Source organism: Lytechinus variegatus, chromosome 13, assembly GCF_018143015.1.
Source record: "Lytechinus variegatus isolate NC3 chromosome 13, Lvar_3.0, whole genome shotgun sequence".
NCBI classification, from domain to species: Eukaryota; Metazoa; Echinodermata; class Echinoidea; order Temnopleuroida; family Toxopneustidae; genus Lytechinus; species Lytechinus variegatus.
In genome coordinates, this window is record NC_054752.1 from 32,567,536 (window position 1) to 32,582,709 (window position 15,174).

The window sequence follows — 15,174 nt, forward strand, 5'->3', positions numbered from 1 at the left end:
AAGTTTCAATATAGTATTTCACATAGTATCTCCTACTCTGTTACTTTGATGTCATCATTTTGATCTTTCTCTCACCTCTGTATTTTGTTATTCCTAATTTGTTACTCATTCACATTCCATCCCATTTGATACATCACTCCCTCATCTTGCATATGTATCTATTAATCCATCTCTCATTCTCTCTTTGCCAGGCGAGTACCCATACCTCAAGAAGCTCACAGAGTTCTTTGGGAACATGTTATCCGACTAGCCAATCGCATCCTAGTCGAGGGGTAAGTCAAACTCTGCCACTTCCTGGAAAGATTGCTCGACTTGACTTAAACTGAAGTGACGCAAGAAACTTATGTACGATTGCAAGTCAATTTGGTGTTCTAAAATCATAACTTTGTCATTTCTTGTGTCAATTCATCATAAATATGAAAACCAAATTTTGTACGTGGAACTTATATTTTGTGGCCTCCCAATGATATTGTGTGACTCATTGGAAAGAAGCTTGTGAGCATTTGCTAGTTAATTATGTAGTAGATTGATGATATGTATCTTGCAACTGAAGGTGACAGTTGTTTTACTGTATTGAAAAGGGATAAATTACACATTTGTGGTCGACGTGGGCAATTGTCTTGATAGGAATTCCATGTACTGTCCTTTCATATAATAAGATGGTGAATCACAATTTACAGGTTTAAGAGACCTTTTTCTTACAAAAAAAGCTTAGCACATTTTTGCCATCTTTTTTATTACAAAAAAAATAATGACCAGAGTTTTTTGGGGGTAAAAAATTGTCTTGCCTAGATATGGTTTAAAAAAATTAATAGTTAGATTAAGTCAGATCAAGAGAGCAAAGTTGGCTCAGTCGGTAAAGCGTCTGCCCGTCGAACCAAAGATCGTGGGTTCAAGTCCACCCCGGGCAGATGACTGGAGCCAGTGCATTGTGTGTAATACCTTGGTCACATTTGTTCTACGGCGGCCGTACGGCGAGTCGGAAACAGCCATTTTATTAATTTTGATTCAAACCACCTTTATGTAGTTGGACAAAAAATGTTAAAACCGCTGTTTTCAACTCGCCGTACGGCCGCCGTAGAACAAATGTAAATATGGTATAAACGTCTCTCCCCTGTTTCATAGATGCAGGCTATGTTACAGTTGAAAACACTCTGTCCCTCGGATTGGATGTTAAATGGAGGCCCCGTGTAGGGGAGAATCACCACCTTTGCACGTTAAGAACCCACTGCACTATTCGAATAAGAGTAGGGGGGAAACCCCGCTGTAGTGGTCCACCTGCATTCCCCAACCAGTTATCGGGAGGAGAGACCTGCGGGTCACAGTTCTGTGGGCGCGCCCTTCTAGGTGGCCCAGATTTGCTGGCTCCTCCAATGCGCCTTTTGATGTTTTTGACAGATATATGGCGCTATACAAATGCTCTGCATCATCATCATTAAGTGTGGACAAATTTTTAAAACCTCTTTAATTGTTTATTGTCCCCACAGGTTTGCATGTGCCAAGAAGTGTAGTAATGAGGGTCGAGCGCTGATGCAGCTGGATTTCCAACAATTTCTGATCAAGATTGAAGCCATCGCACAAGTCAAGTAAGACATTCTTCCTTGATGCAGAATAACTATTTCTCTGTATATCACTTTCATGGACCTGATTAGCAAAATTTATGCAATTTTTCTATTTAAATAAGGAGGTTTGTTGGTCTAGTGGTTAGAGCATGGGACTCATAATCATAAGGTTGTTAGTTTGAATCCCTGCTCTGCCATTGTTTCCACTTTGATAAAAAGACCTGATAGTAATTTCTGTTGTCGGCCACTATGCCTGATTAACTTAAGATGTACAATGTTTCCTATGTAATTGGATATATACGAGCTTGACTGTATACCAGCAAAAAGCTGTCCTCACGAGTTCCTAGAGGTGTTACTGTAACAGCAATATGGTGGTGGGGATGGCTTTTTTTGTTCGTAGTTTTCTAATATCCCCAATTATTAAATTTTAAAGTAAGTGCTCAAAGGGCTATTTTCAAATGTAACTGAAACCATCACTGAGTGGGTGCACACGATTCCAAATTTGAATTCCAATGGCTGAAAAGATTAAATTCCCACTTCACTTTTGTAATATTTGAATGATACTTGAGTGTAATTCACACTACTTACCCTTTTCACAAAACTTTACATAGATGAGCTTTAAAGGTATTGTTTAACTTTGTGAGCAGCCGATTAAAAAAATTCTCAAACCAAGATGAAACATGTGTACAAGTGCATGTATTAGAACTAATAAACCCTGAAAACAACCATTATTGAGAATGAAAAGCTAAAACTACAAGGCAAACCCTGATTTTGTAAATAGCGTCTTATAGACGCCTAAATAGTACACATAAGTGTATGGGATGAAATTAAGATGGTGTTTCCAGTCACTTTATATTTCAATTTTTGAAGCGCTAAATAATTGTCGAACGCAATTTTCTGGGCTTCATTTTTGTAACATATCACAGACACAGGTGACAAGTGTGACCTAGCTCAGTTTTTTTAAAAGTCAAACCAATGTTAACCAATCACTTTAAGATTTTTAAATGGCTTTGGTGCCTTACAAACGTCATTCTTATTATCTGTTCCTCCAGGCCTGTACCAGATCGTGAATTTGTAGAAGCCTATGTGAAGGCCTACTATCTCTCCGAGGCTGATATTGAATTATGGGTAAAGGAACATAAGGTAAGGGGTCAATGCACTTTGATCATTGTCACAATTTTTCACCGAGAATTTTATTGTCTTTTTACGATGGAAGTTCATGGAGAAATCCTAAGTGGTTTTAGTTGGTTTCAAAGGAATTTGAAAATAAAGAGACACATGTCAGAGATATTTTGGGCATTGTCTTGACTAAACTGAAAGATTTTTTTAATTTTTTTAGTGTTTTTTTTATAGTACTGAAAGTTTGAATACCAGAATCAAGATCAGAGGGAGGCTACTATGCAATAAACACATTTAACCTTCAAAGCCTTACTTGAATTTTCATTGCTACTCTTTGGTGGATTACTATTTTCCCCTATTGAGGTTTTACAAAATCAGGGATCGACATCAATTTAGAGTGAATGCTAATATTTTAAAAGTTTTTTTTAGAAGAATAACAATTCCTCACTCTTTTTCTTCCTTTTATTTTGTAGGAGTATTCAGCCAAGCAATTAAGTAGCTTGGTATCATGTGCCGTCGGGTCAAAGAAGGCACGGCAGAGACTCCTCAATAGTATAGAAGACTTCGAGAAGAATAGACCGAGATAGCATCATTAATAGCATCACTCACTCTTCAAAACATTCTGGACCCTGTTTCACGAAATGTGTTATCAATGGTAAATTACAAGCTGCTGTTCTAAGCTACTGAAATGGTGCAATTGTATTGGTTAAGAACACACAAAGTGCAAATTCCAACCTTTGTTATTGATACCAAGTTATGATGAAAAGGGGGACTTGATTCACACCTCTGCATGCCTAGACCCTAATCGACACTTGATTGAACAAGTGTGTTATGAGAGAAGACTTGTCTTGGTTTAGAGAATCTACAGTACTCGAATTCCTCTTCTCTGAAAGGCCGTAAATTTAGACCACTGTGACACGTTTCTATGTACTTTGGTTTGCAACAGCGAATAAGATTCGGCCCAATACAGTTTTCTTCAAAGACTGTTGCAATAATGTTCTATAGAAGCTGAAAATTGTTGTGTTTGGATTTCTTTTTGCCAACATTGTCTGTTAAAGTTGGCCATCACCTCCACAAAAGCCATATCTCTTCCAAGTCAGTCTATTTCCTAGGGAGGCCATGTCATAAAGTTCTTTGAAAGCTATTTTACAAATGAATGGTTAACCTTTCTTACAGCCTAAATCAAACTTGATGAAAAGCTGATGTCTATCATTAACCACAAGAAGGGATCACCAGCTCTAAGAAATATCCATAAGAAGGTCGTTTCATAAAGCTGTTCGTAAATTACAAATGACTTTTCACACGACTGGTAACCCTTTCTTGTGCTTGATAACATATCCCTATGCAGCTGACATAGCCTAAGAATATACTTCATTTGTGCATACAGCTATGCACGTATTTACAAACAGCTGTATGAAATACTACGCGTTTGTAAAGTTATACTTTACCTTATGAGTGATTGGAGTATGGCAAGCCAAATGATATGAAATAAATAAATAAAATGGCTTTATGAAGCACTACCAGAGGGTATTTCATAAAGCTATTTGTAAAATTACTCATTACCTTATGAGTGGAGTATGGCAAAGTAACATGACCCTCAGTGACTCCATCTGAAAAGGTTCATTAGTTTAAATTTAAGGAATAAGGTCACAATCTTTTTTATATAGAATGCAAAATGTTGATTGCCAAATGGTAAAAGATGCTTTTAAAAAAATTCTTACAAAATATGTATAAAGATTTTGTAATGAAATAAAAAAAAATGGACATCCTTATCTCTGTCAAAACTGGAGTAAAATACAAGTTGATATTTGTGTGATTTGAACATTTGTGTAATGTAGACATTTATTTTGTCAAATGAAGCTTTTATTTTGTAGTATATTGCAAAACTCAAACTGCACAAACCAATTTTATTGAGAATTTGGTAATGTAGTATGATTCTGTCTCTGAAAATTTATAAAAAAAATTCTCTGTCTTCTTTTTAGCTTGACTTTTTGCTGAAAGTACATTTCTTAATAGTTGGTCTTTAGTGTGCTCCCCAACTGTTATTGCCTACCCTATGTGTTGCACATTATGTACCAGTAAAAAAAAAGTACCGGTATGTTCTTTTGATATTGAAACCAAATTTTCCAATTAAATTATGCCCTTTTCATTTCAAATGGAAAACTTTTTATATGCTTTTGTACTATGAGGAACTTATTATTTTATAGAAATAAGTTGAGTCACAATAAAATTGTACAATTAAGAATGTCATTTTGTTTTCCTTAAATGGAAACCAAACACCCAATATATTTACCGCATACCCTTCACATTTTAAATAGACAAGTTTTTTGTGCTTTTGTGAGGAAGACTAATTACGTCAGGAATCACTAAATTTTTCAAAATAGATGTTGCACAAGTCATGATTCTCGTCAAGAAATCTACAGCTGTATGGACCATTAGGAATTGCAGTATGAGAGCTTACTCTCCTTCTGACCAATATGCCAATATATACATGTATTTATGAGCTCTACTGCTGTATGAATGAATATGTATGATATTCGCCAAAGCATATGTTCCAGCCACCCAATAGCATTTGTACAAAATAAAATGAAACTGCCAACTGATTATTGTAATATAGTACCTGTTGATATATATATTTTATTGATAGAAATGCTATATTTATTATCTAATCAATGTCCTGGAATCCCTTAAGGTATAATCAATGATATTGATATATAAATTGTTTTTTACGACAAATTATATTGGATTGGGTCTCTTGGAGGAAATAATCATTTTTGTATCCTTCATATTTTCTTAAATGTATGGTGTCTCTAAATTGGGAACCGGTTAAACCGTAATAAAAGTTTTAGATTGAAGATGAAAACAAAAGACTTGGAAGTGGGGCTTTTAGCAGGACTGACCGGACATCTTCTATTCATTTATTTTTGGTTGAACTTTTTCTTTCAAACCTAACCTGTTCTCACTCCACTAGATCGCACTGGATGGCCATTACTTTAATTTATTCTGGCATAGGAAATTGAAATAATGATCTTAATATTTTGAGAATTGAAACAAAAGCTGACAGTACTATCAATGAGATCAACAATTGAAATAATTCCATAAACCTGGGGAGTTTTTCCCATCAACATTTTCATCCAACAGGTTGTCAGATGTGACAACTTTCCTTGATTCTGATTGGCTTAGAAGCAATGTTACTATGGTAACTATTGGATAAAACAGGACTGGTTGGAGCAAGTCCTTTCATGAAATGCTCCCCCGAAGCTATTCAATAAATCAACTCCAGTTATTCATAGTAGCATGTATTGCAATTTCGAGCAGTGCAGAGTTTTGTAAGTTAGCTTCATTATGTTGCTGTTCAATTAAAATTGATAAATGTAGTGCAGAGATGTAAAACCTGGGGAGCGTTTCATGAAAGGACTTGTCAGACCTTCTATCTGACAAGTCCCATTTTATCCGACAGTTGCCATAGTAACAGTGCTTCTTAACCAATCAATATCAAGAAAATTTGTCAGATCTGACAACATGTCAGACAAGAATATTGATGAAACATTCCCCAGGGCCCCCATTTCATAAAACTTAATATTAGAGTAACTTTGCCATTCAGTTGTATCTTGCATGCTTTATGGAATCCTTGATTCTGATTGGCCTCAGGGCATGGTTGCCATGGTAATTAGCAGTGGATGGCAGGGTTACCATATAAGTAAATTTTATGCAACACAAACAAGATTAGAAAGAGGGCTAGTTCCAAATACATGACATCATGAATAGTGGTCGCATTGCCATTATTAGGATCTGGATAACAGAAGTAATATTGACATATCAAAAGATCACAACTTTCTTATTGTTTGTCCAGTTCTCAAACTTTCTTTGATTTTTTTTTTCAAAAATGCCAAGTTGTTGCAAGGGTTCCATTTGCCTTTAATTAGATCATATCAAATGTATCTGCATCGCTTGAAAAACCAAAGTGGGGGCTTAACCTTCTTATGCGAATTCAAGTCATAGTCTTGTTCCCAGGTTTCATGTTGATGTACTACATTTAAATGTAAGCATCATGAAGTCTAATGTATTTAATAGATATCGTGTTGTGAATATTGTTTTATAGATTATGGTCACATGGTGAAATTAAAATGGATATATATGTGCCCAATTAATAATGTGATAATTGTGAAATATGTATTAATTGAATGTGATTAACATGATTCACATAGCAAATACAACTAATGATATATCAGCATGACTTGTATGTTAATAATAATTCTTTGTTGTTTTATTCATCGGTTTAAAGTGAGTTGAGTGGTATATAGATGGGTTGTTTGTAAGGACAAGACACCAATTTCATGAACTTTGCGATCAATATCTCATAAATTGTTTGAAAGTAGCGTGAGACAATGATACAGTGCATAAACTTTCACAATTATTCCTTCTATTTTATGCATGTATGGTGAGAAAACCAATGTTACAAAGAGGTAAATTTATCTGTTTAAAGTGTCTGGGAGTCAGACCCCCCTCCCCCTCTCTTTACCTACAGTCGCAAAGAGCCTCTTTGCATGTAGAAGAATACGCAAAGTATATAATGTTCATGATATCAAGAATTTATGAAAGATGGAATAGGGGCTCGGTGCAGGGTGGGTTATTCAAGGAGAGAGTATGGGAGATGAGTGAGGGACGGTAGAAATAGGTGAGAGGGGATAGGAGGGTGGGGATAGAAATTGGAGAAAATAACGGAGTGGGTGTGAGAGAAAGGGAGAGAGAGAGAGAGAGAGAGAGAGATCTAAGATGAGTTCGTCATAAGTTTGATATGAGAATTCCGTTCAAGTTCGGCTTTATTTGCATTCACCTTTATTTTCACCGTTCGTTGGTTCGTTCATATTTCTTATCTTTATTCCTTCTTTCTAAAGCCGTCTTGCTGTTATACTGGCGGTCTGATTGGCCGGGTGTAAGGAGAATCTGCCAAATCAGATCTCAACCGCTCTTTCATTGGTCATTCACTGGTGACGTAACAAAGAACTTACCAACGTCTGAAACGGTCTTTGAAGGTATGGACCGTTCCAGGTTATGGATTAAACGTAAATTGAAAGAGGGGAAGAGATCGAAATGTTAATTTCAGGTGAAATATAATGTTAAAATATATAAACAATAACCAATTATTGACTGATCGCCAGTACCATACTATGAAAAAATACACAATTTCCTCTATGAATTGGGGTCTTAATGAAAATTTGTTAAAAGATAAAGGAATGCGTTGGCCGGGAATCGAACCCGGGTCAATTGCTTGGAAGGCAACTATGCTAACCACTATACCACCAACGCTTTACGCGAGCACCTATTAAACAAATTTTAACTCTTTTGCACGCGTTGTCCTGGCCATGTTACCAGATACTTCTGATTCGATGTACCCTTTTGTTTTATTTTATTTATTTATTTATATTTACTTATTTTTTTCGGAGAGGAGGGGGGGGGGGTAATATTTATATAATATTTATGGAATGTTGTTTGCTTTGAATCAATTCCCAAAGATGATTCGTGCATTACTATGCATTGTATTTGGTCATTAGGTGGGCCCAGCCAAAAATATTGTGTCCTTGGGGATAAAATGCATTTCCTTTCTTCTGAAAGTCTCATTTTTCCACCTTTAAATCTATGATAATTGTATTTAACTTCATGGTCCTTAGAAACTGCTTAGGGAAAAGAAAAGGGTGAATTTACACAAAATACACAACCAACCCAACAAATTGACTAGAGCCTAGGCCTAAATGTTCTTTGATTTTATTTTCCTTCTCGTTTGTTTTCTCTAAGTTCTATGTAATTACATTAAACTTTGGTGTCTACATGTATATACTTCTAGAGTAATCATAGAAAAAGGAAAACATTAAGCTTGTAAAAACTATGCAGAATCGCTCCTGGGTGGGCTTGAACCACCAACCTTTCGGTTAACAGCCGAACGCGCTAACCGATTGCGCCACAGAAGTTTAGATGAAATGCACGTGGAAGAAGTGTCCGTTAAATATTATAAAATGATTTTTTATACAGTTTATTAAACTCCCCTTATCATACTCCCTCTTTTCCATTTATTATTGTTTATAAACTTTCCCTTTAGTGGCATTTTAATTCGAATAGTTCAATACGTTGCTACAGTTCTAGAAAGATCCATGGATAAAATGGGAAATTTATCTACTGTTTTGTTTACAATATAGGTATAAATAATGATATAGTCCTTTATCAATCTGGTATGAAAATTGTAACTTTAATCTCAAACATATTATGTCATAGGCCAAAAAAACATGAATATTGATGGATCTTTACAATTATCTTTTAAAGAGAAGTGTAATCATCTCTGAAAGATAAAGCTTCAAAAAATATGTATAGAAATGTATATTAAATTAAGGGCATACAACTATGTCCGTTTTCTTAGCTCTGCACGTCAAATCCAAATTTTATTATAGTTATTTCAACAAGTAAAATGCACATAAGATATCAACAGCAGTATGAATATAAAACATCAACACAGGTTTATATAATGAAATTAAAACTAAATAGCAGTGAAGGTTTAAAATTAAAGCCAAGAACCTGAAGGAAAATACAAAGATAAGCACACGACACTAACAATATCTAAATTACTTTTGTAACAATTATGTTGCTTGACTATATGAATCACCTCGCTATAGTAGGTCCATGATATAATGTAGATAAATTGTTTTTATCAAAAGCATTGATCAGACCCTTTCTAGGCCGTCACTGAAGATGTTTAAAATATTAGTAAGGAAATAAAAGTTACTGCGTTGGCCGGGAATCGAACCCGGGTCAATTGCTTGGAAGGCAACTATGCTAACCACTTTACCACCAACGCTTTGCTTCTTTTTTTCAAATATGTAAATAAAATTTATTTCTTTGATTTCCATGTTCATTGCATGTTGCCAGTAACTTCCGGTTAGATTGCCCCATTTCTTCTCTTCCTATTATGCTGAATTACTGATGCAAGAATCCGCTTTCATTTGCTTTGAATCAGTTCTCCAAGATCATTCGTACAATTCCCTTTTATTGATCCGACCTAAATATAGCATTCTTGTCAAGCTTCCACACGGACATATTGTACCAAGCTCAGCAATAAAATGAGAATGTTCTTTGAAATATAATTCATTTCGGCCGATGCATTCTCTGACTTTTCATATCCCATACTGTTAGGTGTAAGCTAATTCTTGGGATAAATCTTTTGAAAAAAAGTAAGACATTACATAATTATTTTACCACCAAAATATGCATACTCGCTCCTGGGTGGGCTTGAACCACCAACCTTTCGGTTAACAGCCGAACGCGCTAGCCGATTGCGCCACAGAAGCTTTGACGTAAGCACTGGTCTAGCAAGTCTCTAAATAGAAATTATCTTTTATCTGAAAAATATCAAATTTGAAAAGTTTAGTAAAAAAAATATTTCCCCAAGCATGCCAAGTAGGAATATTCAAAATGAATTTCCTTTTAAATGAAAGACAAAATATTATGTAACAAGGGAAAAAAGGGAGTTTCCCATCATTTTATTCTGAGACTGACACACCACAATAATTATATCTCGCTCCTGGGTGGGCTTTAATAATAATAATAATAGACAGTTCTTGTATAGCGCATAACACATTATAAATAACGTCCCTATGTGCTTCCAAAGGACTTGGATATTATTACCCTGGCTTTAGCCCCGCAGCATTTTACAGCGATGTGGCATTTCAAGGAATAAATTCCTGCCAGGTACCCATTCATCTCACCTGGGCTGAGTGCAGCACAATGTGGATAAATTTCTGGCTGAAGAAAACTACGCCATGGCTGGGATTTGAACCCACGACCCTCTGTTTCAAAAGTCCGGAGACTAATCCACTGGGCCACAACGCTCCAACAACAACCTTTCGGTTAACAGCCGAACTCGCTCTGATGAAATGAATATGAAGTAAGTGTCTTGATTACTATATACATGTAGATAACGATATTTCTTTTAAAAACGCTAATAGTCTGCTCACAGTTTATTTACAATTCATTTTACTTTCGTCTATATACTATCTACCTTATTCATTATATAAACTTATATGATAACTTCAAAGAACGTGTTACGTAACAATAATTCACAATGATTCTTTCCATTTGAGAAAAATCCTCCAAAGACTAAATCTACTCTTAAAACCTCATCTACAAGGGGTGGGCAAATGAAGAGCTGCGAGCAAGATTGGGCGTGATAAAAGGGGGTGGAGAGTTACGTAACTGTCTCCTTCACTAATTGGTTGGTTTTAGTTGTCTGTGATCATGCCGCACCCACCTTACAAGTCTTGACCAATCACGACTCCCGGATTATTATGTTTAAAACAAACAACGAAGAGAATACGGATAGCGTCACAAAAATAATTGCAACTTTGATAACAAAGTAATAGTAAATGTAAATATAACTGTACACAAATGGGGAGAAAAATATATAACACACGAATTCACGGAATAACCAAAAAAAAAATTGACAGGAACAAAATCAGAAATGTATGTTTAGTAAAAACTATTAATATTGCTTGATTTATGAATCTATTGGAAAAAAATCGGAGAAAATTTTAGAAAATTGTGGTTTTAAAAGCAACGATCAGACCCCATCAATAAAGATGTGAAAGATTTGAGGAAAAATGATTGCGTTGGCCGGGAATCGAACCCGGGTCAATTGCTTGGAAGGCAACTATGCTAACCACTATACCACCAACGCTTGTACATTCACCGTAGAAACTACTATACATCAAAATAAAAAAACAGATGATGGTTGAGCTATGTATGACCCTCGTCCAATCAATACTCAAGAAGGATTCGTGACTATATTACTAAAGCGTCAAGATTGTTTGAGTTTGTTTGCTTTATCTTAACTTTTTTTTTAATAGTTTTGATTCAAATTAATTTGATATCTTGGTGAACTATTCGACTCTACAGTCATGCTGTTCCTTATAGTAAAGTATTCTTTGGCTTATATACTATATGTGGCAATTACAACCCTTTGCAACTTTCAAAATGTCCTAACCTTTTATAAGGGGAGGGGGGGGGGGTGAAATATAATTTGTACATGCAATGGTACTTTTTAGCAGCCCCCTCCAAAATAGAGCCTCTAAATATCTATTAATACTTAGTATTAAATATCAAATTTTCACTAGGGTTTGCTTTCTTTGTACACAGGATTGCCGTTTAATCTTGTGAGAGTTGAATTTTTATTTGTTTCGTCCAATTTATATCTACTTTTGTGATCTGGATAAACTGTGTGGTAAAAAGGATTAAAAAAATTACATCGCTCCTGGGTGGGCTTGAACCACCAACCTTTCGGTTAACAGCCGAACGCGCTAACCGATTGCGCCACAGAAGCTTTGATGCAATAAATCAGAATTTAGGGAATCTATCTTTCACAGACAAATTGTAATTATATTCTTCCCCTTTAATTGTAGACTGTATTAATTCGTAATAGACGTTTATCGACGATAATTCTCGCAGTAATGACAAATCATTGATGATTTGCAACAAAATGGTTCCAATTCTGTTTTCCGTTTCAGTAAGAAAAAAAAATAAACTTCATTGTGTTGTTTGGTCATTATCAAATACACTTAATGAAGGGAATTATTGTGTTCTTGATATCTTTGTAACATTCTTTGATCTTTATTCATTCACTGAATAAAAGTTGATTAAACCAATATATAAAAAAATGTCTGTACCATCAAACTTAGAAATATATCGTAGCTTGTTGAACACATCTGTCTGTTTTCATACTTTCAATGTTGGTTTAATCCATTCCTCAAAGCAATTTAATCTACTCTTGTTTAATGAATAGAAGCTGTCAGTGCGATTCACGAGCTATTGTAAAAGACCCCGTTACGTAATAGATCTTTCCACTGATTGGTCAGTTTTAATTATTTCTGATCATGCCGCTCCCACTAGAGAAATTCTCGTCCAATGAAGACTCAAGAAGGTTTCGTGACTATAAGTGAGCGTCAAGATTGTTTGAGTTTGTTTCTTTATTATTATTTTTTTACTTTTTTGATAGTTTTTTACTTTTTTTGATACTTTTTATTCAAATCAATTTAATATCTTGGTGAACTTGACCATTGAATATCAGGATTTTTGTTTTTCTCCTATAAGCATGTTTCTTAATCTGGACAATGTGGAAAATAGGGCCTCTAAATATACATAAATTATTATTAATGAATATTACATTTTCACTTGGGTTTGCTTTCTTTGTACACAGGACTACTTTTTTGATCTTGTGAAAGTGAAATTTTTATTTAATTCGTCCAAGTTCTATCTACTTTTGTGATCTGGATAAACTGTGTGGTCGAAAAAATGGAGGGATCTTGCAACTAGAAAAAAAAAATGTTTACATCGCTCCTGGGTGGTCTGAACCACCAACCTTTCGGTTAACAGTCGAACGCGCTAACCGATTGCGCCACAGAAGCTTTGATGCAAAAGATCAGAATTTAGGGTATCAATCTTTCACAGACGAATTGTAATTATATAATTCCCCTTTAGTTATAGACTGTATTAATTCGTAATAGACGTTTGTCGACGATAATTCTGGCAGTAATGACAAATCATTGATGATTTGCAACAAAATGGTTCCAATACGGTTTTCCGTTTCAGTTCCGTTTTGTTTGGTCATTATCAAATACACTTAATGAAGTGTATTATTGTGTTCTTGATATCTTTGTTACATTTTTTGATCTTCATTCATTTCAAGCAATTTAATCTACTCTTGTTTAATGAATGCCAGTGCGATGCACGAGCTATTGTTAGGCGCGCTGAGAGATAGGAGACAAAAGACCGAGTTACGTAATAGAACTCCCCACTGATTGGTCAGTTTTAATTGTATCTGATTAAGCCGCACCCATCAGAGAAACTCTCGACCAATCACGACTCGAAGAAGGGTTCATGGTATTGATTGAATTAGATTACTGGGAGTATATGAACTAGAAATAAATAGAGGCTAATTTAAACCTGGATATCATTCAGATATCTGACAGCTATTTGAAGAACACGTATTTACTTTCTCGACACAATTTCTTATTAACGAAGACAACCTCTCTCCTATGGCTGGGAATGCGAACTCACCGGTCCCGATTGAGGTACGCGAGTCCGACTTCAACAAGGCCATCGCTTCGGTCATCTGGCTTCGACATCATCGACAACCAACCTCTCGAGTCTTTAACTGCCTTGTCTCGAACTGTCCTCTCTGTCCAACCTCGAGTACAACTGAAAGACCCTCTTCAGCGAAACTTGGGAGCGTACCACGGCCGCAATGGAGACTGACATCTGAAGCTGATCAACCCAAGGTCGTCAACTGGCTGATACCGTCATCGACATCCTCGTCGAGCTCCAAATCCAATCGAAAGAGGCCATCACCGTGGACGTCATCCCCGCCGAAGAAGCGTCTCGCCCGATCACCTCCGTCTTCTCTCGACCACCGCCCCGTCACTCCAGAAAGTCTCCGCTTCTGCTGTCCATTCTGCCCGATGTCGTTTGTCAAGAAGGTTGATTTTGCCACCCATCGTCGGTTTCATCTGGGAACTAATGTCTACTATTGTCAATATTGCCAGAAGCCCTTCGTTAGTCCATCTCGATTGGTTAAACATCGTCGCGTTCACACCCTAGGACAGCCGTTACGATGTCCGTTCAAAGGATGTCCTTCAGAGTTCACACAACAAGGAAGCCTAGACAGACACATCAGTCAGCAGCACCGCAATTAATGGATGGCAGCGTAGATCTTCCCAATGAACTTTATCAGAACTCTAAAAGTTTCCATCTCGTTGAAGTGTACTGTATCGTTGGTGGCGTCTTATTCAATTGCTTTGAATCTATCATGTTGATATGAAGTTGAATAAATTTATTTTTATATTGCATACTTACTTGTCAGTGTGTATGTATTTTGACGTTAGTCTTGTGAAATAATCTCAGACATGAAAGAGTGGGAAAGTGAGACAGGGAGAGTTTAGGGTGAGTAAGAGTTAGAGAAAGATCTAGCGAAAGGGAGAGAGGGGGGGGGGGGTGGGGATTGATTTTTTAGAATGTAAAAATAGCCTAACCCCCCTCTTTTCTAAGAATGAGAGAGAAATCTGAGTTAAAGAGGAAAGAGTAGAGAAAGAAAACAGAGCGATATTTTTATAATAGTTGACGAAGATGTTAATTCCGGGCTATGAGGAGTCTGAATTTTATCGTACTGATCATGTTGAGGAGATTTGGATTTTTAAAATGACCAAAAGGAAAATAGGTGTCTACCCCCGTCTCTCTCGCCCTTAGCTGTCTCCTTTCTCTCTGTTTATATCTTTGCACTCTCTTTTCTCTCTCACCTCCCCCTCTCTCTGTTAGTCGAATTAATATAACTTTTAAACAAAGTTTAGTGTAGTCTTTTCTGTCTGTTCGATCTACTTTCTTATTAGATGACAAGCGCTGTTCTCACCATTTTACATACAGGTGCGAAAGTGCATTTTCCACAATGATCATGTTAAAG

At 36.1% G+C, this 15,174-nt stretch overlaps 2 protein-coding genes and 6 non-coding genes across 8 annotated transcripts in view; 2 read left to right on the plus strand and 6 right to left on the minus strand.

Moving 5' to 3' along the window:
- The window catches only part of LOC121426227 (syndetin-like), a 30,210-nt gene extending 26,438 nt beyond the window's left edge, over positions 1–3,772 (plus strand). The window contains exons 27-30 of the mRNA XM_041622449.1: positions 192–272; positions 1,488–1,586; positions 2,615–2,705; positions 3,155–3,772. Of these exons, the coding sequence (XP_041478383.1) occupies positions 192–272; positions 1,488–1,586; positions 2,615–2,705; positions 3,155–3,268 (385 nt within the window). The 3' untranslated portion in view covers positions 3,269–3,772. The remainder of the gene's footprint in view (positions 1–191; positions 273–1,487; positions 1,587–2,614; positions 2,706–3,154) is intronic.
- A 4,147-nt stretch (positions 3,773–7,919) lies between these two features.
- Positions 7,920–7,991, minus strand: TRNAG-UCC. The gene has a single exon. It is a non-coding gene; the product is annotated as a tRNA-Gly (tRNA).
- Positions 7,992–8,576: 585 nt separating this feature from the next.
- On the minus strand, positions 8,577–8,650 carry TRNAN-GUU. Its single transcript has one exon. It is a non-coding gene; the product is annotated as a tRNA-Asn (tRNA).
- Positions 8,651–9,456: 806 nt separating this feature from the next.
- Positions 9,457–9,528, minus strand: TRNAG-UCC. Its single transcript has one exon. It is a non-coding gene; the product is annotated as a tRNA-Gly (tRNA).
- Positions 9,529–9,944: 416 nt separating this feature from the next.
- On the minus strand, positions 9,945–10,018 carry TRNAN-GUU. Its single transcript has one exon. It is a non-coding gene; the product is annotated as a tRNA-Asn (tRNA).
- Positions 10,019–11,331: 1,313 nt separating this feature from the next.
- On the minus strand, positions 11,332–11,403 carry TRNAG-UCC. The gene has a single exon. It is a non-coding gene; the product is annotated as a tRNA-Gly (tRNA).
- A 568-nt stretch (positions 11,404–11,971) lies between these two features.
- Positions 11,972–12,045, minus strand: TRNAN-GUU. The gene has a single exon. It is a non-coding gene; the product is annotated as a tRNA-Asn (tRNA).
- A 1,711-nt stretch (positions 12,046–13,756) lies between these two features.
- LOC121426015 (transcription factor che-1-like) lies at positions 13,757–14,413 on the plus strand. The gene has a single exon (XM_041622144.1). The coding sequence runs from the start codon at positions 13,757–13,759 to the stop codon at positions 14,411–14,413; it is 657 nt and encodes a 218-aa protein (XP_041478078.1).
- Positions 14,414–15,174: the final 761 nt, after the last annotated feature.